The 22,718-nt window shown below is 37.1% G+C and overlaps 1 protein-coding gene across 3 annotated transcripts in view; it reads left to right on the top strand.

Annotated features, from left to right (window-relative positions):
• LOC107094231 (unconventional myosin-IXb-like) overlaps positions 1 to 18,908 on the top strand; it is a 51,798-nt gene extending 32,890 nt beyond the window's left edge. Inside the window, exons 13-41 of one of the 3 annotated variants that reach the window (XM_015389741.1) lie at positions 1,306 to 1,495; positions 1,588 to 1,663; positions 1,756 to 1,848; positions 1,944 to 1,983; positions 2,948 to 3,070; positions 3,238 to 3,318; positions 3,399 to 3,509; positions 4,678 to 4,800; positions 4,990 to 5,139; positions 6,230 to 6,366; positions 7,694 to 7,984; positions 8,332 to 8,407; positions 8,640 to 8,837; positions 9,869 to 9,963; positions 10,069 to 10,148; positions 10,757 to 10,938; positions 11,086 to 11,193; positions 11,300 to 11,470; positions 11,568 to 11,615; positions 11,700 to 11,811; positions 13,045 to 13,118; positions 13,273 to 13,465; positions 14,436 to 14,564; positions 14,701 to 14,806; positions 14,878 to 15,009; positions 15,113 to 15,236; positions 16,046 to 16,146; positions 16,236 to 16,357; positions 17,565 to 18,908. In XM_015389741.1, the coding sequence (XP_015245227.1) occupies positions 1,306 to 1,495; positions 1,588 to 1,663; positions 1,756 to 1,848; positions 1,944 to 1,983; positions 2,948 to 3,070; positions 3,238 to 3,318; positions 3,399 to 3,509; positions 4,678 to 4,800; positions 4,990 to 5,139; positions 6,230 to 6,366; positions 7,694 to 7,984; positions 8,332 to 8,407; positions 8,640 to 8,837; positions 9,869 to 9,963; positions 10,069 to 10,148; positions 10,757 to 10,938; positions 11,086 to 11,193; positions 11,300 to 11,470; positions 11,568 to 11,615; positions 11,700 to 11,811; positions 13,045 to 13,118; positions 13,273 to 13,465; positions 14,436 to 14,564; positions 14,701 to 14,806; positions 14,878 to 15,009; positions 15,113 to 15,236; positions 16,046 to 16,146; positions 16,236 to 16,357; positions 17,565 to 17,836 (3,738 nt within the window). In that variant the 3' untranslated portion in view covers positions 17,837 to 18,908. Of the gene's footprint in view, positions 1 to 1,305; positions 1,496 to 1,587; positions 1,664 to 1,755; positions 1,849 to 1,943; positions 1,984 to 2,947; positions 3,071 to 3,237; positions 3,319 to 3,398; positions 3,510 to 4,677; positions 4,801 to 4,989; positions 5,140 to 6,229; positions 6,367 to 7,693; positions 7,985 to 8,331; positions 8,408 to 8,639; positions 8,838 to 9,868; positions 9,964 to 10,068; positions 10,149 to 10,756; positions 10,939 to 11,085; positions 11,194 to 11,299; positions 11,471 to 11,567; positions 11,616 to 11,699; positions 11,812 to 13,044; positions 13,119 to 13,272; positions 13,466 to 14,435; positions 14,565 to 14,700; positions 14,807 to 14,877; positions 15,010 to 15,112; positions 15,237 to 16,045; positions 16,147 to 16,235; positions 16,370 to 17,564 lie in introns of all 3 variants that reach the window. The other 2 variants (XM_015389743.1, XM_015389742.1) reach the window with 2 other exon arrangements.
• The last annotated feature ends 3,810 nt before the right edge of the window (positions 18,909 to 22,718 follow it).

Below are 22,718 nucleotides of genomic sequence, written 5' to 3'. Positions count from 1 at the left end.
ATATATATATATATATATATATATATATATATATATAAATAATGCATCTTCCAAATGCATGATGACCCTAATAGTCTATCTAAATTGATTGCTGTTTTTGACGATCCTTCAGAAAAACCTGATCTCATTCAAACATCAACCAGGTCAGTTGTACCGGGCCCACGGCAGGAGGGTGGGCCTGAATCAGAACCCTACATCTTTTGCCACAAGTATTATTTTTCAAAGATGTATGCAAGGAAATTTGAGCTTTATTCTTAAGTTTCATAAAATCTTTTCCTATTATTACTATATTTCGATTATCCACTGCGGTATTGAGAAGTACCCCCAGCAGCCATTCCTTCCAAGGGATCATGCTGCTGACAAAGTTTCTTCACAGTTTGTATATTAATACATACATGGTGTGGATTGATGGGCCACAACTCATCAATTCTGTCCCAGGCCCAGCCAAGGCTGTCAGCGGCCTCCACTCTGTGACAAGTGCTTTATTAATAAACAATCAACTTACTAGGAAATATAATTAGTCTGATTCTACCTTAAAGGAATACTCTCTAAACTTTGATCCAAGTATTGGTGTAATTTTACATTTGATTTATGGTCAGTGCAGGCAGCCCTTCTCTAAAAGAATCCTATGTAACTTTAGAGATTTGGATCCATCACTGAAATCATTCATGTGATTTAGAGCAGCTTTCCAAAGTGGTGGTTCGACCCCTCTAGGGGACACCATGGGGACCTCCAAAAAAAAGAGAGAGAAGTTTTAGAACGAAAAATATACAAAAAATGTTTTTTATCATGAAACATTAATTTTTTTAACAAGGTTATTGAATATGCCTTGCAATACACTGTAATATATTAACATAAACCATTAGAATTTAGATTTTAATTTCATTTTGTTGCCAACTATTTAAAAATTGACTATCCCGTCCTAGCTGATGGGTTTCTGAAATGCCTTTTCCCTTTAGTAGTACCGTTTATATCCTTAAGGACACTCAAATGACGCAGAGCAAGTCTACAAGTCGACGATGACACTACATGGTAGTGAAAGACATCAAGTCTGGGTGGGGGAACCCAAAACAAGAAGGTAGAATGTATAATTTTGGAGCAGTACAGGGTTGCAAGTTGTTTTAAACAGGACTAAACCAAGAAGTTTTCAGTCTTGCTTCCCCTAGTGGCTATAAGTTGTAGTCTTGCTTTAAACAGTAGAAGTTCTGTCTGATTTATTGTCATGTGATGAAGAAAAAAAGTTATGTATGTATGAATACTTCTGATTTTTACTGCAAATTCTGATGTGATTGTTTGGGTTTTTAGGATTTCCAACAAAAAAACACCGAGCACATGCGTCCTGAATTCGCATCTCTCCTGCGGAGCAGCAAGCACTCATTACTGCATCATTTGGTCGCATCCAGCCCTGGAGCTTTGTTCAGATGGGGCATCCTCCGAGCAACCATCCGCATCATCTCAGTGTTCAAAAAACTCTTAAGACAGCGGGCAGAACAAAGTAAGCAGCATTTATTTACTTGTAGCCTCTGATCTGCAACATCTTCACAATGTTCAAATTAATGAAGTTTCTTGTTGATTTTTTTATGCTAGCTGCTGCGAGACAGGGCCAACGCAGGTCGCTCACTAGCATCAAAAGGCGCAGCAGTTATCTTGAAAGACTGTCTGGGTAATTATTACTGTTTTTAAGTGAAATGTAAGATACTGTTGTATAAAAACAATATAAAGTAATTAATGAAAGCTTTTGATTGTGTTTTCTAGTGGCCTTCAGACTCTGGATTTCTCCTTTGATCGATCTGATGAACAATCACTTGATTTGTTTGAGGACATATTTGTCAATTATGAAAAGAGAAAGTAAAAAAAATAATAATAATACAAAATTCCAATGTTTGCTTTTTCTTTTTTTATTGCAACTGTTTCAAGTTTAACATTTCTCACTGTCTCTGCAGGAATAATAGAGGTAGTCGACAGAAGCAGCTCATTCCGAAGGTAACGAGTTTCCTAAAATGTGGTTTCATTAGAAAAAGGTATTTATGTACACTTCAGGGCTTTGAAAAATACTTTATACCAGTTAGACACATATTCAAATGTTACATCCATTACTTTTGTTGTATTGCATTGGGTCTTTAAGTTGACACAACACAAAGTAGGGTATAATAGGAGGAGTTTTTTTTATTGTTTGTTTGTTTGTTTTTTAAACTTAAAAGACTGATTTGTGTTTATGCATTTATATTTTGTCCACTTTACTCAGTAGCTGTAGATATTCACTACTCCGAAATGAGGCTTTCTTGACAGGATTTTTGCTAGTGGCATCTGCTATAAATCTGGCTTTTATGAAAGACTGACAAAAAAAGAGTTTGTTGAAAACAGAAGTCCAGTTTGACAGACATGTTAAGCATGTAAAAAAAAAAGCTGCTCTTGTCAGATACGACCCAAGTGCAACTTTTTTGCCTACATGCAAAATTGTGTCTTGTGCAAAACTAACATGTGACATCACCCTAAAATACAAATCTTATGGTTAAACAAGGTGCTGGTGAAATAACACAATTGTATGCCTCTTTTTACACTCCATTCAGTGTCAATTAACTTAAGTTACTTTGGGCAAGGGTTTCAGTTTCTAGACCCATAAACTCCACTGGAAGCTGGTTTTGCAAAATACTAAATTAAGCCAGCTAAATATAAATGCAAACATTAACTTTTTTTTTTTATTTATTGAAAAAATATAGAAAACTTCTGTTATCTTTCCATTCTTCAGTTTTGCTAATTGATGTTGGTCTGTCAAATTAAATCGCAATAAAAAACCCTGATGTAATTAGACTTTCTTGTTTAACTTGACTAAGTCCAGTTGAACCAGGTGTGAAGTCTCCTGCAAGGTACTGTGAGTTGACCTCCAGAGGTCTTCCTGTTTTAAAGTGTGGGTCCTCATTATTCTATTTTATGTCTCCTCAAACAGACTCTCATGAATTTGCGTTCCCTTCATCACATCGTTGGCCTTACAAAGCACAACAAAACCAGAAAACTCATCGTCCCCCCCAACAGGCCAGCAGACCCCCCCACAGTTAGTGCACAGTTTCAGGTTTGTCTTCCATACAGCTTTGTAAAAAATAATACTATAAAAGTTCATCATAACCAAAGACGCATTGATCCATCGGTGTCTAAAAGCAGTTTTGCTGTGATATGGATCATTTTTAAAGTTTTAACCTATAGAACCATGTTTGCTCATTGCATTTATGCATCCTACAGAGCTCACTCGACAAACTGATTGAGACTATTGAGAAAGCAGAGCCTTTCTTCATTTTCTGTTTTCGCTCCAACACTGAGAAGGTAACACCATCTGTGCTCTTGATTATCATGTTGTAGTAGACAGAGGGTGACTTTGGACATATTTTCTTGCTCTTTTATAGAAATCTCTTCACTTTGATGATGAAGTGGTGCTAAATCAAATCAGGTATACAGGAATACTACAGATGATTCACATGCAGAAGTCAAGCTACACGGCTAAATACACATTTGAGGTAGGTTTTTCCTTTATATACCCTTCACATTTATTGGCCTCTGGTAAAATTAAATAAATCTATCATTTAATGAACGTGCAGGCAGTTGGTTTTGCAGAAATACACTTGTGAATGTTTCTTTAGGACTGCTTAAATAAGGTTTGAGGAATTAAGTCTATTTAGCTATCTGTTCTCCCCGATGTGGCCCCCTTTCATTGATCCACAGGGAAAGAGTGTAGAAGTCCAAAAGCCTTTACACCAATTACAGTAGGGATGGTAGCACATGTCCCTGTGAGTGTCTCTGAGGGAACATCTTGGAGACTGGGTGATGTAGCATGATGTCTGCAGCAGAACAGGAAAAAAAACTCCATCTTCCTCCATCAATGTTCAAAATTCATATTTTTATGGCTTTATTGACTTAAGTTGTGTTCTAACTTTTGAATACTCTTCCTTTGTCCCAGAAATGATTACATCAATTTTGTTTCACTCAGCACAACGAAGTCTTGGCCCATCTATGCATTGATTTCTTCTTCTATTTAAGAAAGTCTAAGAACTTTTAATCATTAATCCCATACTTGCAGTTTTCTCAAGTAATAAAGCTGATATGAAATAGATGCCACTTTTCATAGACTAGTTTCTCGTTCTTCAAAATGAGAAGGATATAAATAGCAATGCTATTCAAGTAAGTTATTGGCCTGTACTACAGTAGATCAAAGATCATAGATTTAAAAAAAAAAAAAAAGAAGAGTATAAGAACCTAACTTCCATCCACCCTAATTTGTCCATATCTACAAGCGGAGCAAAGGTTTTGTTTAAAACCACTACATTTGAGGCCTACAGAAAACCAGCATGGTGAGCTGAAAAGAAAAATCACATGATAGAGGACTTTGACCTGGATGGTCTAGAGAGAGACTATGCCAAGAGGAAATGTCCAAAATCTCTCTCACTGGAGGATCCAAAAATGTTCGATATTATAGAAAATTTATATCTTTTCTAACAGCAAAAATGGGTTATAAAACAGGCTAAAATTAAAATTCGCAGTTTTAAAATTTAAGACATTAACCAGAGGTACCAGTAATTGTGTACTTATTCAACTACACAACACAGAAACGTGAAATTCAACCAAAAGGTGTAGATGCTGAGAAATCATTTTGTTTTTCTTTTGTTTTTTTCCCATCCCTATTAACAGGAATTTGTTAAGAAGTTCAGGATTTTGCTTCCAAAGGGAGCCACTGCAGCCCCAGAAGTCATAACTGTACTGTTTGAGAAGATGGGACTGGAAAAAGCCTCCTACCAAATAGGAAAAAACAAGGTATCTAGTAGTGGTTTCTTTTTTTCTATCTGTCTAAACCCTTGCACATGCTCTACTTTGATCCAAATTTATTTAATAAATTATATATTTTTTAAGTTTAATCGCAGAAAATGTATCTTCAGATGCTGAAAGACATAATCTTCTTTGATCCAGCGTCAGATGACTAAAACCCTTGTTCATTCTGCTTAGGTTTATCTCAAAGAAAAAGAGCGTCAGTTACTCCAGGTCACTTTGAACAAAGAGGTGATGCAGCGCATCGTCACACTGCAGCGGTGGTTCCGTACCTGCCTCATCAGAATGCATTTCCTGCAAAAGAGGGACGCCACAATGATCATCCAGGTACAGCTATTTCCTTACTGAAGCAAAACTAATTGAGCTACTTACAGTTCAATGCACAAATGCTCCTAAATAAATCAGATGCAACAATTACCCACCTGATTAGTAATGGAGTTCACCAGTGTGTAAATAAACGTACCGGTAAGTATAAATCCTGCTGCTCTGAGAAGGCATTAGAGGATCCGTTATCCAGACCAGGGACAAAATACTATTATAATGACAGAGCAACCCATTTTGAGATGTAGGCTAAAAAACAACATCACTAAGAGACCAGCCAAGCACAGCAATAAGGAAACCAGCGAAGAAGCCCACAACACCCCTGGAGGAGCCACAGGATCCACTGTACAGCTCAGGATAGCTGTGAATCCTGGACTCCACTAATCCCCACTATAGTTTGCCACAAGTCATAAAGGAGACGCACCAAACTACTGAAGTTAGATGAGATCAGAAGTGAACTTTATCCGTATGGATTCAAAACCCAAAACAGACTGCATAAATGAATATAGAAATGTCCCCTTTGAAGCATTATCGTAGTATTATACTGTGGGGCAGGGATGCCTCTAAAAGTCGCAGGGTAGTAGCTTTCAATGACTGGACTTTGGCACCTGTAATTGAGATCAAAGCATGTGGGCTAATCAGATTTCAAGATACAATTTGAAACCTACTGCAAGACTTGACAGGTTTGTATTTAACAATTTCTACACACATACTGAGTGAGCTTAAAGTATTTCACAAAGAACAATGTGCAAAGCTGGTAGAGACATACCCCTACTTACTGCTTTAATTTGACTAAAAGGTGACTTTTCAAAATAAAACTTCAAGGGGTTTAAATGCATGCTACCTATGCATATTAACCAATGTTTATATAAACTTTGTAAAGAATCCATCCATTCCCTGGCCTTTCATAGATATGCAGGCTCTGCATTTGGCTGTTACATAAAATACCAACAATCTACTATAGTTTTTGGTTCTAATGTAGCAAAAGGAAAAAGTTTAATGGGAGTGAGTAACTTTGAAAGGAACAGTACATATAATTGTGGACAAACCTAATTCAGGTCTTAATGGGATGCCCTACATTTTTGTATTTTTTTAGAGGAGCTGGCGGGAGTTTTTTGAGAAACAGAACCGAGCAGCGACTGTAATGCAGATGGCGTGGCGTACTTCCCTGAAAGAGTCCATAGAGGAGGAGATGGAGAATAAGGAAGGTTCCAGTTCGCAACGTAGAGTCAGGTACTATTCCTTAGAGTCTGGTTTTACTTAAAACATTAACTTAATTAACAAATGTGTATCCATCCTTTCTTATGTGCATTTTCTTTTTTTAAGTCAAAAATCACCTCAATACCTTTTTTTACAGAAATTAGCAAGATGAGTTGAGTTTTTCTGCTTTCATCCGTCCCTTCTAAAGCGAAACTCAAAAACAGGAATAAATCATTGATGGAATCATGACTGCTAATCCCAGATTGCTTTGATATTGTCTAACAGCTCGTCCACATTATTTGGGCAGATGTTTCTCATACGGACATCCTACGTCTCCCCGAAGTTCTGGGAGACTCCCTGATATCAATAGTTGTTGAGTCGGTTGGTGGCTCCCAAAGCACTGACCCCAGTTGCATTCCCAACCTTGTGAATCACCCCTCAAATTCTTAATGGTGTTTGCTGTACAATTTTTTTTAAAGCTGGAGTTATCCTTGTGGTGAACCTTTATCAACCAGCCTTTTTATTCCATTAATTTTTCCATTAGTTATGACATTTTATAGCTTACCCTCTGCCTTGTAGGGGTGTAAATAATAATCTTTTTGTATCTTTTTGTATTTTCTTTTTCTCCGGTCTATTTTTATCCACTTGTTCATGGACGTAATTCTGACTCCCGTGCTGCGGTGGCACTAAACCTATTTTGCCCTCTTACCTCGCTTCCTTTAGCCACTACCCTCTTTCCGCATGCACACACACAGTCGCGTAACAGTAGGCAAGACAGACATGGCGGAGGAAAAAGAAGATGACGTATTCTGAGTATCGAAAATAATCAAATCGTTGGGTCAGGAAATCGATACTGAATCGAATCGTCATGATGAGTGTGATTTACACCCCTACTGCCTTGTGAAAGTTTCCAGATTGTTGGACAACTCTTGAGTCAGCAGTCTTCCTGTTGGTTGTGTAATCCATAACAATGCCTATGTAGTATTCTTATTTTTCAAAGAAGTTAAACTGTTTTGTTTTCATTAGCTGTAAGCCATAATAATCAAAATAATGAAGAATGAAAAAATTATTTGACTATTTGGTAAGAAGAACAGATTTATCGTTTAGATTTATGGTGCTGCTGCTGTGCATTACTATACTGCATATTATAAAATTTTTTAAAGATGCATCTTCCAAATGATTGTTTGAAAAATAACGTGCTATTCATGTCAATCGGTTGGGTTGCAGTGCCTCGATTTCAGCTACGTTAAACTAATCACTGCTGTTGTTTTTAAATTAACAGACACATTGAAAGAAGCTGATGAAAAGTTTTAGCTCTTCTTTTGTTGAGTGGGTCTGATATCATGTGTCTTGCAAACAGCTTGGAGAAAAGGCGTTTGAGGTGGCAGCAAAGTCCAGACATCAACGTTGGCATGAATCAAGAGTCGGATCCAGTCAACAGCCAGACCTCACAGCAGGACCAGAGCAGGCAGAAAGAAGAAGGCAGAGGGTCTCCTCATCTGCTGAACCGACCCTTCTCCGTCCCACTGGACTCCACTGCTGGCAGCAGTCCCTGCATTAACCCTTCTGAAAGCAGGAGGGAAAGATACAGTGAAGATGAGCTCACTGACCTATCAAGTCCTGAAATCGCCCGAAAGAGAAATGAATTCTAGTAAGTTCTTAAGTGTTTGCCATAAAAAAAAAAAACTTTCTCTACTTAATAATTCTGCTACTTAAGAGCTGCTGTTTCCGATATGTCCTTGTTCATGTTTAAACATTAGAGAAATAAAGTAGATGTTTTTAAAGCAACAATGTTTTTTTAAATGTTTGTGGCATGAATTGCTTTTAAAGCATTCTAGATCTGAGTAATACATTTATCTTGGGATCAAGACCAGTTATATCACCCTTTGTCACATGTATTTACTTTTTGTCATGTTTAAGGCTAAATCGTCTGAAAAATTCTGTAAACTTTTAATTGTTTTAATTTGTTTTTATTTTTTATTTTTATTTCTGGAAAAGTCGCAAAGGAAAGTCAATGTCTGCTGATGAACTGTCAGGCTCCTCTGGATGTGAAAGCTCTTCCAATACCAGACAGGTGATGGTCTTCAGATTATTTTATAATCCATAGGCATGGGTCAAAACTGTGCAACAATGAAACCTTCCAGTTTTTCCCTTTTTTAATGCGTCATTAACAACATATTTGTTAGTTTGTAAAATCCATCTTTATGTTCAGGACTCTAAAGATTTATTATCCAGGCAAACTCTTCATTGGAGACATAATCAAATAGTTTAAGTTTGAGCATTGTTCCTTTCTTTGGCCCCGTCAGGAAAGGGTTCGACTACGCAAGCCGAAAAAACACAAGCGGCGTTTAGCCTATGCTCGCAGCGGTTTGGTGTATAACTTTGGGGGCTCCAAGGAGAGTGAATACTGGCAATTTCCCCTGCCTCCCATCAGCCCTCTTCTGCCTGGCCTGAAGAACTCAGCCAGTAGCATGGATTTCCGGGCCCTCAATTCCCAGGTCAAGGTACTGACCTAGGGGACAGTTTTCCTACCATAACTCTCCTCTCCACACTGGCCCTGCATGTAAATGACCCATATGGACCGGCAGAATAACTTGCATTATTCTTGGAGCTCTATCTTTCATTCTGCAGCCAAGGCCTAAAGTAACAAAAGCTGTTGCTTTCCAAAACTATGGAAATGTCAAAGTCCATTTCCAGTGCTCATTTCTTAATCTCTTGTCTTTCTGCCAAACTTGAGCATCAGTCTGCAGGCAAAAATTAGGTTAACAAAAAATTACAAATGCCAGTAACTTATTAGTGTATTTTTATTTAATAAAAATATGAGTTCTATTGCAACAAACCATGTTGGAATTTATTGGAATTCTCAAACATTGTTGCAGGTTTTGTCCTTTTTCAAAATAAAACTTAGAATAAATGTCTCTCTTGTTTTATAACCTCCTTCCACATAAATCAATTGTGAAATTCCCTGATGTATTTATAGTCAATCCAGAAACAGATAGCAGAATTGATATTGATTTTTTGTGCTATGAGTAAAATTTACTTTGATCTAAGCAGCCATACTGTAAAATACAGCATAGATTGGCTGAATATACAACTGCTGAATTTTGTCCTAGCTGGAAACCGATGATTGGTTTGTATGCAGTTAGTGACGTATTCCTATAAAAGTAAAAAACAAGATTTAATTCAGTACATTTTTAAATAAAATCTTACTAACTTTTGTCAGCACAAATAACACCTTCATATCGATTGTAGGTAGATTGAGCTGGTGGGTTGGCACTTTATCTTTGCATGGTACATATGATGAATGGAGATGGTGAAGGACTGTAACTACTGTGGTTCTATTTCATTTTAATGGTCTGGGCTGTGGTTCTGTGGTGGAGGAGGGAAAACAGCTGGAGCAGTGAGTGTATAGTTGGAGAATGGGAACTATCAAATGAAAAAGAAATGAGTTCATGTGTTTTGTGTATTTAGATTAAGATTATTATTGGTTTGGTATTGTAACTTGTAGAACATTTGTGTTCTCTTGCCATTATAGATGCAATCAGAACTGGACTGTTCAAGGTACAGCCTTCCAGCCACAGGAGGCACAGATAATCAGAGCTCAAACCAGGCGCTTACAACTCCAGAGAGGTTCTGATTTTTATTTGCAAACTCTTATGATATTTTGAGATAATAATGTCTTAGGTTTTACATTTTCTCACTTGCAGAACTCATCCAGTCTGTCTTCTTTTTTAGGATGTGGTTTCTTGGTAGATTTTTGAAGAAACGGGCACAGAAATCTTCTGGATCCTGTGAATCTCTTTCAGATAAAAATGGTAAATCAAAAGTGTGAAATTACAATTCTGTAACTGTTTAATAAAAAAATGACTAATGCAAGTATTTAGTTGTGGTTGGTTGAAAATGTACAGTTTTTAACTTGAATGCAATGTCTACATTCTCCACAGACATGAAAACAAGTATTGAACACGCTAATCTCTTTTGATGTTAAATATATTTCCAATATTGACTTGAAATTCACATTGGATGTAAATAAAAGTTGATCTAATCCAAGCATTTAGAGAAAACAAATCTACAGATTACTTCAATATAAATAGTTTTTCAATAAAGTAGATTGGCTAAGGGAGGTGTTATTTCGAGCACATTTACAAAAATGTTATAAAAACACTGAAAACAAGCCATTTATGTCAAGACAACTAAAGACTGGTTACATCTATTGTTCATGTATTTTTTGAACATTTCTGCTGACCTTTACCTTCATTTATTTCCATAGATTTTCTGTTACCTTCATCTACATGTAAACAGAAAGTGATGTTTAAGACACAGACACCTATTTTGTTAAAAAAAAATTATTTTGTGTCATCTTTCATGTTTAAAGACAATTCTCCTTTGTCACATAAATAAAGATCCTATTTGTCTTCTACAGCAACGTTGCCAAGGTTGTCTCCACAATCTTACCAAACTAATTCCAACAATTCGAAGGTTCCAAGAAACACTACTGTTCGAATCAGCAGGGCCACACGAGCACTGCAGGCTGATGCCTCACTTGACAGAGAGATTACTGATCCTAATGAGCTAAGAAACCTGGACGAGTTCCTTGGGAATCAGGTGGGATTAACATTTGAGATGGCCTGTTTAAAACTCAGTGTGTCTAGTTCATCTACAGTATCATTCAAAGGGTTTAACAAAGCTCTGACTTATTATTCATGTATCCAGGTTTATACTTATTCATAACTTTCTCACTGTTGTTGTCAGGTAAATGAGCTACGAACAAGAATAAAAGATTTGTCCCCTACGGAAAACATGTTCCTGTCTGCCACCATGGAGTTCAGGGAAAATATCAAAGACATGTACTCCTTAAAAGTATGTCACCTTTAACACTTTAACTGAGACAAAACAAATTCAAGTTTCCTTTTCATCTTTTATCCTTTCAATGATAACAATCTATAATAATTGTTTCAACCAACAGAAGCCCCAAGTTTGTTACAAAAGCTTAATGAATGGCTACCGTAACACAGTGACCGCATTAGCAAAACTAACTAACGAGTCGGAGGTCTCACTGGTGGTCAACTTGTTCCAATCTGTGCTGGACGGGTTCATCAGGGCTGAAATAAAACGAGCCGAGTCAGAACCAGCCAAGGTAGGTTTTATATTTTCAATCATCATTATTTTAACCACGGAGAGTGTAAACGTGCTACTGTTGGTTCAATAAGATAATTGGCCTCTGCTTCTTTTAGTCTTCTAAGACGACAACAACAAAGAGGAGATGGAGAAATGAGAAATGTGTAAGTTTAACACCTTCAGTGAGTTTCTTCTATATGAACACACTGGATAATCTAAGGTTGTTGCTGTATTTCTTGTGCCTCTAGCTTGATAATCCTCTGGATCATCTGTTCAGTACATACCAAAAGAACATCATGCAATCATGTGACTTGTGTGGCTCCTACATCTGGGTAATGGAGAAAGCGTACATGTGCAGCGGTGAGTTAATAACTTCAGTTAGCCTTTGTATCTCTGCTTCTGTCTCCTTGAACCCCAGTCGGCCTCAGCATAAGGCCGCTCACAAGGAGCTTGGTTCTGCTGGAGGTTTCTTCCTGTTAAAAGGGAGTTTTTCCTCTCCACTGTCGCTACAAGCATGCTTAGTGTGAGGGATTGCCTTCGGGTCAATGAGTCGATGCAATCAACTGGTTTTCCTTAGATAGGAAATCAATTTGACTGTATGATCTGGTTGAATTGAAAAGTGCCTTGTGATTATGTGTTGTGAATTAGCACTATATAAAGGAACTAAATTGAATTGAGTAAACACAATATCCCTGTATTAGACAGCTTTGCAAACAAGGGTAAATTGTTGCAATCTACTACATTTGGTTCGCTAAACAGTTGATAGAGCTAGTAAAATGTGAATGAAGTTTTAAAGTAATTTCATTTTCGTTCCAAAAACATGTCTCTGTAACATTTTGAAAAATTAAACATTTGGTTACATTTTTGTTGGATGGGGGAAAACAATTTTTGAAATATTTATAAGAATTTCTGGTCCATTCATGGATTTTTTTTCTTGTGCTTTAGCTTTTCCAAGTTGACTTGAATAGATGCAAACCCTAAGTTAGCAATAAATAACTTCATCATAATAGTCATAATAACTTCAGAGAGTTCTGAGTCTCCCTGCCACTTTTCAGATTGGGAAAGACCGCAGGCAATTAAAGTAGGACACATTTAGCCATCATATGAGGGGTATGGTAAAGGACCTGAAACCCCTTCCATTTTCACTAGGGATGCATCATATTTGAATATCTTGGGATGACAACAAATACATTAGCCAACAATTATTGCACTCCAAATAGACCTCTAAAATATAACTATTGCACGAACTTGTTACTGTGATCATGATATACTCGTGATATATTGTGCAGCCCCAGTGCTCACTTCCTCAGGCCACAGCAGAGTGTGTGTCTTGGGTTACCAAGACTCTGTAGCAACCGTTGGTATCGTATAGTATCTAAATACTAACCATCTGTGAGGAAGTGATTCTAGGGGAAACGTCCTTTTGTGCAATCCTACTCTTACTGGAAATGTTTGCTTTGATCAGGTGGGAGAGCTAAGCTCTTTATTAACAAATAAATCCAGATGGCAGGCATCTAAGGATGGGAAAATCCCCGATTCATCTGCAGGCTGCATATGTTTACATAAAAAAATAAAGGTCTGTTTCTATTTCAGCTTGCAAGTTAATTTGTCACAAGAAATGCCTCAAAAAAGTCATTACAGACTGCTCAACACGGTGTGCCAGACAAGTAAGAGCTGAACTTTACTTTTTTACGAAAACAATCAGCTGTTTTTTATATATATATATATATATATATATATATATATATATATATATATATATATATATTGTTTTTTAACGTTCATGTTGATTTAACTCCTCTTGATCTTCATTTGTGTCAGGATGACAGTGTACCAGGCTCACTACACTTTGGGGTCCAGGTGTGTGTCCTGACCAGTAAAGTCCACCCCGTGCCCAAAGTGATGGAGTTGTTGTTGATGCATGTCGAGCTAAACGGCCTGTACACTGAGGGTATTTACCGAAAATCAGGGGCAGCCTGTCGAGCAAGGGAACTTTACCAGATTCTGGAGACTGGTAAGAAATTCATTGCATACAAGTCTTAAAATGCTTGTCTTTGCTTTTTTATATATATATATATATATATATATATATATATATATATATAATGAAGTGCAGTCGGGGGAAGCAAATTAGGTATTAATTATAACTTCTTTTTTTGTTTGTTTTTGATAATTTTCTCAAATTGTATTCAGGCTGTGGTGTAAAATATGGAAGAAAATCAGTCTCATTGAAATCTGCCTTTTTTTTAACACTGAATTTTTAGCTGTCTGTTAATAGCTAACTGAAGTTTTGTAATTCTGTTTAACTTAAATAACTCCTCAATCAGCCCAGCCATTGTGTCACGTGACCAAATTAACTAATTTCATTGGGTAGAAGCTGCTCGACTCTATCGAGTGTAGATTGCTTTGGCTTGAGTTCACCAAAAGGTCAACACATTTGTGGCTGAATTTTTTGCTGCTGATTTTTTTATTTTTTATTTTTTTGCAGCTGAATTTTTTTCTGGTGAATTTTTACCAGATAAAAATTGAGTGTAAGGAATTCAATGTCTAAAAAAGTTCAGTGTTTAAAATTCGGTGTTAAAATTCAGTGTTTAAAATTCGGTGTTTAAAAAAAAAATGCAGATTCCAATGAGACTGTTTTTCTTCCATAGTAAAGTATCAGTGATGTTGGTGATTATTCTCTCCTTTCTTTTCATTTTAAGGAACAAACAACTCAGAGTAACTTTGAGCATCAAAAAAACAGAAACATTTAGGCATATGTTTATCTACAAGGAAAGACGTAATATCCCATATTTGTATCTTGTTCTGTAGTTATTTTTTGAAGAGCAACTAAAATATAGGAAAAATAAATGTAAATAAAATAAATACATAAAGTTAGAAATACCCATTTTTACAAATATAAATAAATCTTTTATTTTAGACAAAAAATATACATGATTAAAATTAAAAGGCTTTGTTTTTTTTCTCTGTTCTTGTTCCATCAGATCCTGAAGTTGCCAATTTAGATAACTACCCCATCCACACCATCACTGGCCTCGTCAAACGGTGGCTGAGAGAGCTTCCTGATCCCCTCATGACATTTTCTCTCTACAGTGACTTTCTGCATGCTGTCGGTGAGAAAGAATTTAGATATTAAATGCTGCTTGTAAATATTTTCACACTATGTGAATGCATTTAGCAAAATGTGAATTGTTTTACAATATTTTCCTTCACCTGAAAAGTTCACCTTTCCATTTCCTCAACATGCAGAGCTTCCAGAGAAACCAGACAGAATAAAGGCTGTATACCAAAAAGTGGATGAGCTTCCTCCAGCTAATTACAACACATTGGAGCGGTTAATTTTTCACCTTGTGAAGTAAGAAGTTACTTATTTCTCTTTTATGGGCAATTGATTTCTTTAGATTTTCACTAATGTCTGCTTTTTAGGGTTGCAAAGGAAGAGAAGCATAATAAGATGACGCCAAGCTCTCTGGCTATCGTGTTTGCCCCCTGCATCCTGCGTTCACCTGATTTTATCGACCCGTTTCTCAGTATGAAGGATGTGCCCAAAACTACCCTGTGAGTTATCATTCAATACCATAATCTTGGATTGTGTTGAAGTTTACTTATTGGTTTTATACAAGTAATTCTGAAAAGGCATTTCTTACAATGTCTGCCTTAGCTGTGTGGAGATCCTTATCAATGAGCAGTTGAGACGCTACAACGAGAAGATGCAAGAAATCCATGAGCTGGAGAATGCAGAAGCAGAGGCTGTGAATATTCTGAGACTTAGGAGACAAAATACGGTAAGAACACAAAAAGCTTAACCAGATGGCTGCATATGGTTGAAATTTGAAGTTGTTGTTTTTTCATATTGTCGCTGTTTATCTTGTAATTGAATTGTTAAAATGGTAATTATTACAGAAGTATTTCATAAAAGTATACAGGCTTTTATTTGATCATATTTGCATTTATTTAAACTTGAGATTACACATCTGAAGCTTCATCTGTTCCCTTTTTTTCAAGTCCCTATTCAGAGAAGTTTTAACAGTGTTGAGCTGTCCATTTCCACATTCCATAAACTACATCTTCTGTTTAATTCAGCTGCATGTTCCAGCCCTCCGAAAAAACAGCAAGAAAGCAATTGTAACTCCCATTGACTTGCCTCTCTCAGATTACTACTGTAATTTTCGGACTATAAGCTGCAAGTTTTTCCCCATTTTCCGACCTTGCGGCTTATATAACAGTACGGCTTATCTATGGACTTTTACAGCTAACGGCCACTAGGGTAATACCTAAATCTATGGATTTTATAATCCACCATGTTGACGTCACATTTGCTTCAACACATAAGTACGGTAGCCGCTCGCGTGGGAATGCGGAGGTCCTCCGGAAGCAGACTTCTACCGCGAGTGGTACGAGACAGAACGACAGCGAGAAAGACGGACATTAAACATAAAAAACCTGCAGCTTATAATCCGGTGCGGCTTGTATATGTACAAATTATGCAATTTAGCTTCTGCTGCTTATATTCAGGTGTGGCTAATAGTCCGAAAATTACGGTATATGAAAACTGCCACTCACTGTCAGAAATATTATTTTCATCTTTATCTAGGTCTGTGAACAGCAATCACAGCTGGATGCTCCACACCCAGTTCAGTCTGAGGAGTCGGATGACAACATCATTGAAAGAATCAAATCAATCAAGCAGTTCAAGTAAGCAGAAACAGTTCAGTTTTTCTTTCATTTACTAAAATAAAAAGTTTTCCTAAAAAATGTATTTGCATTTTTTTTTTCCTGTGCAGGGCAGCCTTAGCAAGCGGGTTAAATGAACTGGAGCAGGAGCTCTCTGACAGTGAAATCCTAGACTCTGCATCATCAGTGAGCTCAGACAGCCTCGACCAGCTCGGGGGCATTGACTCGGAAGGTCAGTAAATAGGTAAGGTACCTCAACCTTCCTCTAGGTTTGTACAGAGACCTGCTAAAGTGACAAAATTCCCCTTCAGTGGCTCCTAGCACTGATCAACGGGTCAAAAAATAAAAAATCTAAATTAAAAATTAAAAAACAAACTAGATGAAGGTTGGAAAAATATACTTTTTGCATGAATGGATACAGTGTTGGCCAGAGGAAAGCGTATTGATGTATCTCGGAAGATAAAATATCGATAAATATTTTAACACAAGTGTCACAGCTAAACAGCATGCTAGGTCAGATGTAGCTTCTACTAAGAAAGAAACAAAGAGAATGTAAAGTTTAAAGTTGAGGTAAAGAAGTGTCAAATTTAATAATAAAATAATATAGAAGAGTGAGGAAAATTCACATTTATGTTCTCCTGCAGCCTAAGCCTATAGTAGCAGATCTATAGAGGATATTCTTGGCATTGTTGTATATGTTGATAGCTGTAGGTAAGAAGGATCTTCAGTAGCAGTCTGTTTTCCATCGGATTTAAAGGAACCTTTGACTGATGACACTGCCGTTTAACAGTCTTCTGAGGATGATGCTCATGGTTGGTCATAATGTTCCTCATTTTATAAAGAATTCTTTGTGAAATCATATCTAAATATTCCAGAGGAGTTCTTAAATAGAGCCAACGTTTTTAACCAAAGCTGTTTTATGAAAAAGGAATCTTTTAAGCCTAAAAAGTCGTGTTAAAAGTGAGAAAGGTGTTTGTCTCGTGGATTAAAACTGAAGTTGGCTCTACAGGAAATGAGCCTGAAAGCTTAAGATCTGCCTCCCATTATACTTGTGTATGTGGAAAAATCACTGTGATGCAAGAATTTACTTCTTTACTCCCTATTTTCCAAAGGAGTTATCGCTGTGTTTTTAAAAGATGGTGATGAGTTCTACCTGCTGAAAAAAACTTTTACAGAAGTTTGATGTCTGCTCATTGCTTTCAGCTCAGTGCTGAAAAGTGAAATATATGTAGTATTTTCATGAAATAATACAGGAAGTGAGAATGGATAGTGGTTGATGGGATATTGATGCTAAACAAATACTGAATGAATTGTTTGCAACAAAATATATTTCTTCCTGTCTCTATTAATAAACTATGGTCAAAACCAGAAAAAAGAAGCTTTGGTTTACAAAAAAACTTAAAACGTTATTTTCATTAAAGTGCCATGTTTGTTACCAGGAAAGCTGACCAAGTCGTCGAAAACACTGAAACCTGAATGCCCCGCTAAACCTGCTGACCTGGCACAGAGATTCAGGAGACGCATTGCTGAAGCACAAATGGAACAAAGGCAGATAACTTCTGGACAAAACACAGATGTTACCCATTCTACACGCCCACTGCCCAGACAGGAGATTTCCTCTTCAGACGACACACAGCAGACCACCAGCAAGACCTTGAATGGGAGCTTTGATGACCTGGACATTCCTTATATTGATGAGGTTGAAGATTAAAGCTGACTATGGAGCACAAACTCTAATTATCTTGATATCCCCAAGTATAACATGCCTGAAAGAAAGTGCACTTTGTTTTACAAACACTATTGGTCATTGCTGCTTAGAACTTGTTTGTATAAAAAAGAAAATCATGCTGACCTAATAGGGTTCTTATGAGAGCTCCACAGAAATACTCCTGATCTGATATATATGGTAATTTGAGTAAATTCTATGGTTGTACAGAACACTTTGTGTAAGGCTTTAGGTTTTTGGACCAGTTCTGTGTGAGAAATTTTAAACTGAAAAAACAAATTGTCACCTTCAGTAATGCACAGTATTCTGGAATACATTACATCTTATATTGTTCATTAGATAAAATATCTAGTCACTCTTTACTAGATGCTTTGTGACTTTGTCTTGAGCATATTATGACACTGTGATTAAGACTCTTAATGGGAATCAATGTACTTTTTTTATTCATTTTTATGGTTTACCTGTAGATTGAAATTAAATATTTTGAGATTAGGGAAAAATAACTTTAAGATTGACTGAGTATTTCTTGCGAAGACCAGACAAGTCGTCCATGGTCTATACATTATACTTTTGTTGTGCATGCATGTACATTTTGATGGGTGTGCCTTGTTTTTTTCATATTACTAACAGCAACAAAAAGCTTTTAAATGTCTTTCTCTGATTATTATACAGGATGTATTACTTTAAACTGTAGCCGCCCATTTTGATTGAGGATCAAATCTGCCTAATTTAAATCAAGTAAATGGATAACTCAAAAATTAGACCAAAAAACAATGACAAACGAAATAAATAATAATTTAAATAGAAGAATGAATAAATGGAGTTCCTGAAGCAGAAATTTAATTAGTTAAAAGTAAAAGTATAAATGTAAACTGTACTGTACTGTATTAATTGATGACTTTCTATTTTGATTTCTTTTTTTGCTCATATCGTTGCATTATTTATTGATGTATTTTTTTATCCTTAGAGGTATGGTTCTCCATAGCTCTATGTACAAAGGGAAGTTTGGTGTACATTATAATAAAATTCATTTGACTGCTATTAAGTGATTTATTCCTAACTACATTTACAGGTGCATCTAACTAAACCTTAATATTATGAAATATTTTGTTTTCAAAAATTCCATTAAAAACTGAATTTACATATACACTGGATTTTCTGTTAGTGTTATATATCATTGCTTACAGCTGATACAAACTCAAGGTTCAAAACAATTCTTAATACAGAGAAGTTATGGGTTGCCTTTTGCAATTATGGCATAGATGGCTGACTTTACAGAGGTCCAGTAACTGGTGAATAAAACCCTTCACAAATAAAAGGCAAAGATAATTCCTACTTGAATCTGCCATTTACAAAATGCTATATAGATGGAAAGTTTATGGAGGGAAATTTATGAAACGGGAATATTTGCATCCTTTAGACCATGTGTCAAACCAGAGACCTGTGGACTGGATCCAACTTCTCACAGCAATCTATTCAGCCCAAAATACAGGGGGAAAAAAACACAAGTCATACAGTAGAGGCTACAACTACAAAATAAATGGGGATAAGTTTGTAATACCAGAACAGTCTCCTCTGTAAATTAAATAATGGTTATCAATTATAGAGCAACTGGTCCTTTCAAACACTTCGTGATCCTGAAGTGCCCTAATATAAAATTAGTCTGATATCGCTGCTTTAGAGGATTTTGAAGCAAACCCCCGATAAGAGGTTGTGAGCATGAGATGGAGTAGGGGCCTCATTTAAAAATCGAGAAAGCAGGGTCTAGATGGCCATGTCATTCACTGGTGTAGGTCTACTGTTCATGTCCAAAGTCAGAGCAGCCATTCTCCAGGAAATGTCCCTCTTAAAAGCATTACGAAAGTTGCCAATTTGCAACCACATTTGTAGATACCACATTTGTTTGGTATCTGCCCATACAACCAAATGTAGTAATAGTTGTTCAGTGGCCATTGTGTCTGTAATTTACCTTTAAAATTTGATTTAATACAAATTCCATAGAGAAATGTATAGGATACTTTCTCGGGGGGGAAAATGAGATTACAAACTCTAAAGGATGCTATTAGAGCAACATGGACTTCACCTCAGAAGTACCATAGGTGTAATCCTTTAATTCCAAGTTCATAGAACAAAATAGAAAATTCCTTAATTGTCCCACAATGGGGGAATTCTAGTGTTTGCAGCAGCAAAACGATTATAGAAAAAATGGTCACACAAATGCGGGCTTCAGAAAAATGTATAAGAATGACATAATGGTGAAGAGTTAAAAGATAAATAAAATGCTGTACTTAGTCTTTTAACATTTTTACACTAATGGATATTTGAAAATTGCAGCAAAGTCATAGATGTGCAAAATGACAGCAGCATGTTATTTAACTGACTAAGAGAGAAACTGCAAAATCAGCATTAATGTAACAACTTACTGTGGTTGTTGGAACAGTGATGGCTATAGAGTCTTGCAGCTGCTGGGAGGAAGGATCTGTGATAACGCTCCCTGGTGCATTTAAGGTGCAGCAGTCTGTCACTGAGGGAGCTCTTCAGTTCTGCAACAGCTTCATGCATGGGGTGGGAGACATTATCCAACATACAGGTCCTTCTCAAAATATTAGCATATTGTGATAAAGTTCATTATTTTCCATAATGTAATGATACAACTTGAACATTCATATATTTTAGATTCATCGCACACTAAGTGAAATATTTCAGGTCTTTTATTGTCTTAATACAGATGATTCTGGCAAACCGCTCATGAAAACCCAAAATTCCTATCTCACAAAATTAGCATATCATGAAAAAGGTTTCTAAATGAGCTATGCACCTAATCATCTGAACCGACAAATTAACTCTTAACACCTGCAAAAGATTCCTGAGGCCTTTAAAATCCCAGCCTAGTTCATCACTCAAAACCCCACTCATGGGTAATACTGCCGACCTGACTGCTGTCCAGAAGGCCATCATAGACACCCTCAAGCAAGAGGGTATGACACACAAAGTTATTTCTGAATGAATAGGCTGTTCCCGGAGTGCTTTATCAAGGCAGCTCAGTGGGAAGTCTGTGGGAAGGAAAAAGTGTGGTAGAAAACGCTGCACAACGAGAAGAGGTGACCGGACCCTGAGGAAGATTGTGGAGAAGGGCCGATTCCAGATCTTGGGGAACCTGCGGAAGCAGTGGACTGAGTCTGGAGTAGAAACATCCAGAGCCACCGTGCACAGGTGTGAGCAGGAAATGGGCTACAGGTGCTGTATTCCCCAGGTCAAGCAGCTTTTGAACCAGAAACAGCTGCAGAGGCGCCTGACGTGGGCTACAGAGAAGCAGCACTGGACTGTTGCTCAGTTTTGCATGTCATTTGGAAATCAAGGTGCCAGAGTCTAGAGGAAGACTGGGGAGAAGGAAATGCCAGAAGTCCAGTGTCAAGTACCCACAGTCAGTGATGGTCTGTGGTGCCATGTCAGGTGCTGGTGTTGGTCTTGGTCCACTGTGTTTTATCAAGGGCAGGGTCAATGCAGCTAGCTAGCAGGAGATTTTGGAGCACTTCATGCTTCCGTCTGCTGAAAAGCTTCATGGAGATGAAGAAATTTTTTTTCAGCACGACCTGGCCCCTGCTCACAGAGCCAAAACCACTGCTAAATGGTTTACTGATAATGGTATCACTGTGCTCAATTGGCCTTCCAACTCTCCTGACCTGAACCCCATAGACAATCTGTGGGATATTGTGAAGAGAAAGTTGAGAGACGCAAGACCCAACACTGTNGCAGTTTTTTTTTTCTCAATTGGCCTTCCAACTCTCCTGACCTGAACCCCATAGACAATCTGTGGGATATTGTGAAGAGAAAGTTGAGAGACGCAAGACCCAACACTGTGGATGAACTAAAGGCCGCTATCGAAGCTTCCTGGGCCTCCATAACACCTCAGCAGTGCCACAGACTGATTGCCTCCATGGCACGCCGCATTGAAGCAGTTATTTCTGCATTTCTGCAAAATGATTCCCCACCAAGTATTGAGTGCATAACTGTACATAATTATTTGAAGGATTACTTTTTTTCTGTTGAGAACACTTTTCTTTTGTTGGTCACATGAAATATAGTAATTTTGTGAGATAGGAATTTGGGGTTTTCATGAGCTGTATGCCAGATCATCAATATTAAGACAATAAAAGATCTGAAATATTTCAGTTAGTGTGCAATGAACTAAAATATATGAATGTTCAAGTTGTATCATTACATTATGGAAAATAATTAACTTTATCACAATATGCTAATATTTTGAGAAGGACCTTTAGATGTTTATTTAGTTAGGATCCTTTTGTTTTCCACCTCCTGCACTGAGTCCAGAGGGCATCCAATCACAGAGCTGTAATTCTAAGCAAAGGGAGTCGCAATTCTTACTTTTCTTTATGAAATCTTCATTCTATTGGTTAGACAATGTTCGGTTGAACTATATGGTGGTGTGTCATGCATCTTACTAAGTTTCACTTCTTGAATTTCATTAATAAAACCAGCTTGTGGGTGTACTAACTTATGAAAATGCATCCTTTTAAAATAGCCCCTGCTGAATTGTGTGTTTTCGTTTGTTTGTGAATCGTTGAGTGTTCACCAATTTCTTAGTAATGACCGGATGTCTTTGGTAGGAAACTAGTTCTCGAGAAACACACGGGGATCGCCGAAAAACAAAAAAGGAGTAGCCATATATGGTATTTCCTTTTTGTTGCCGCGGTGTGTTCCCCGCCAATCAACACGCGAGGGCCGCGGCATCCTCTTTATCTTAGCCAATCAGATGCAAAGCTGTATCGTCTTTCTGACCGTTAGCCAATTGTGTTAGAGTATTACACAGCGTGGGGCGGGCCTACAATATCGGTACAGGAAGACA

This window comes from Cyprinodon variegatus, unplaced genomic scaffold, assembly GCF_000732505.1.
Source record: "Cyprinodon variegatus isolate N-32 unplaced genomic scaffold, C_variegatus-1.0 Scaffold471, whole genome shotgun sequence".
In the NCBI taxonomy this organism is placed as follows: domain Eukaryota; kingdom Metazoa; phylum Chordata; class Actinopteri; order Cyprinodontiformes; family Cyprinodontidae; genus Cyprinodon; species Cyprinodon variegatus.
The sequence above is the reverse complement of the archived record's forward strand: the minus strand, read 5'-3'. Positions and strand labels throughout refer to the sequence as shown.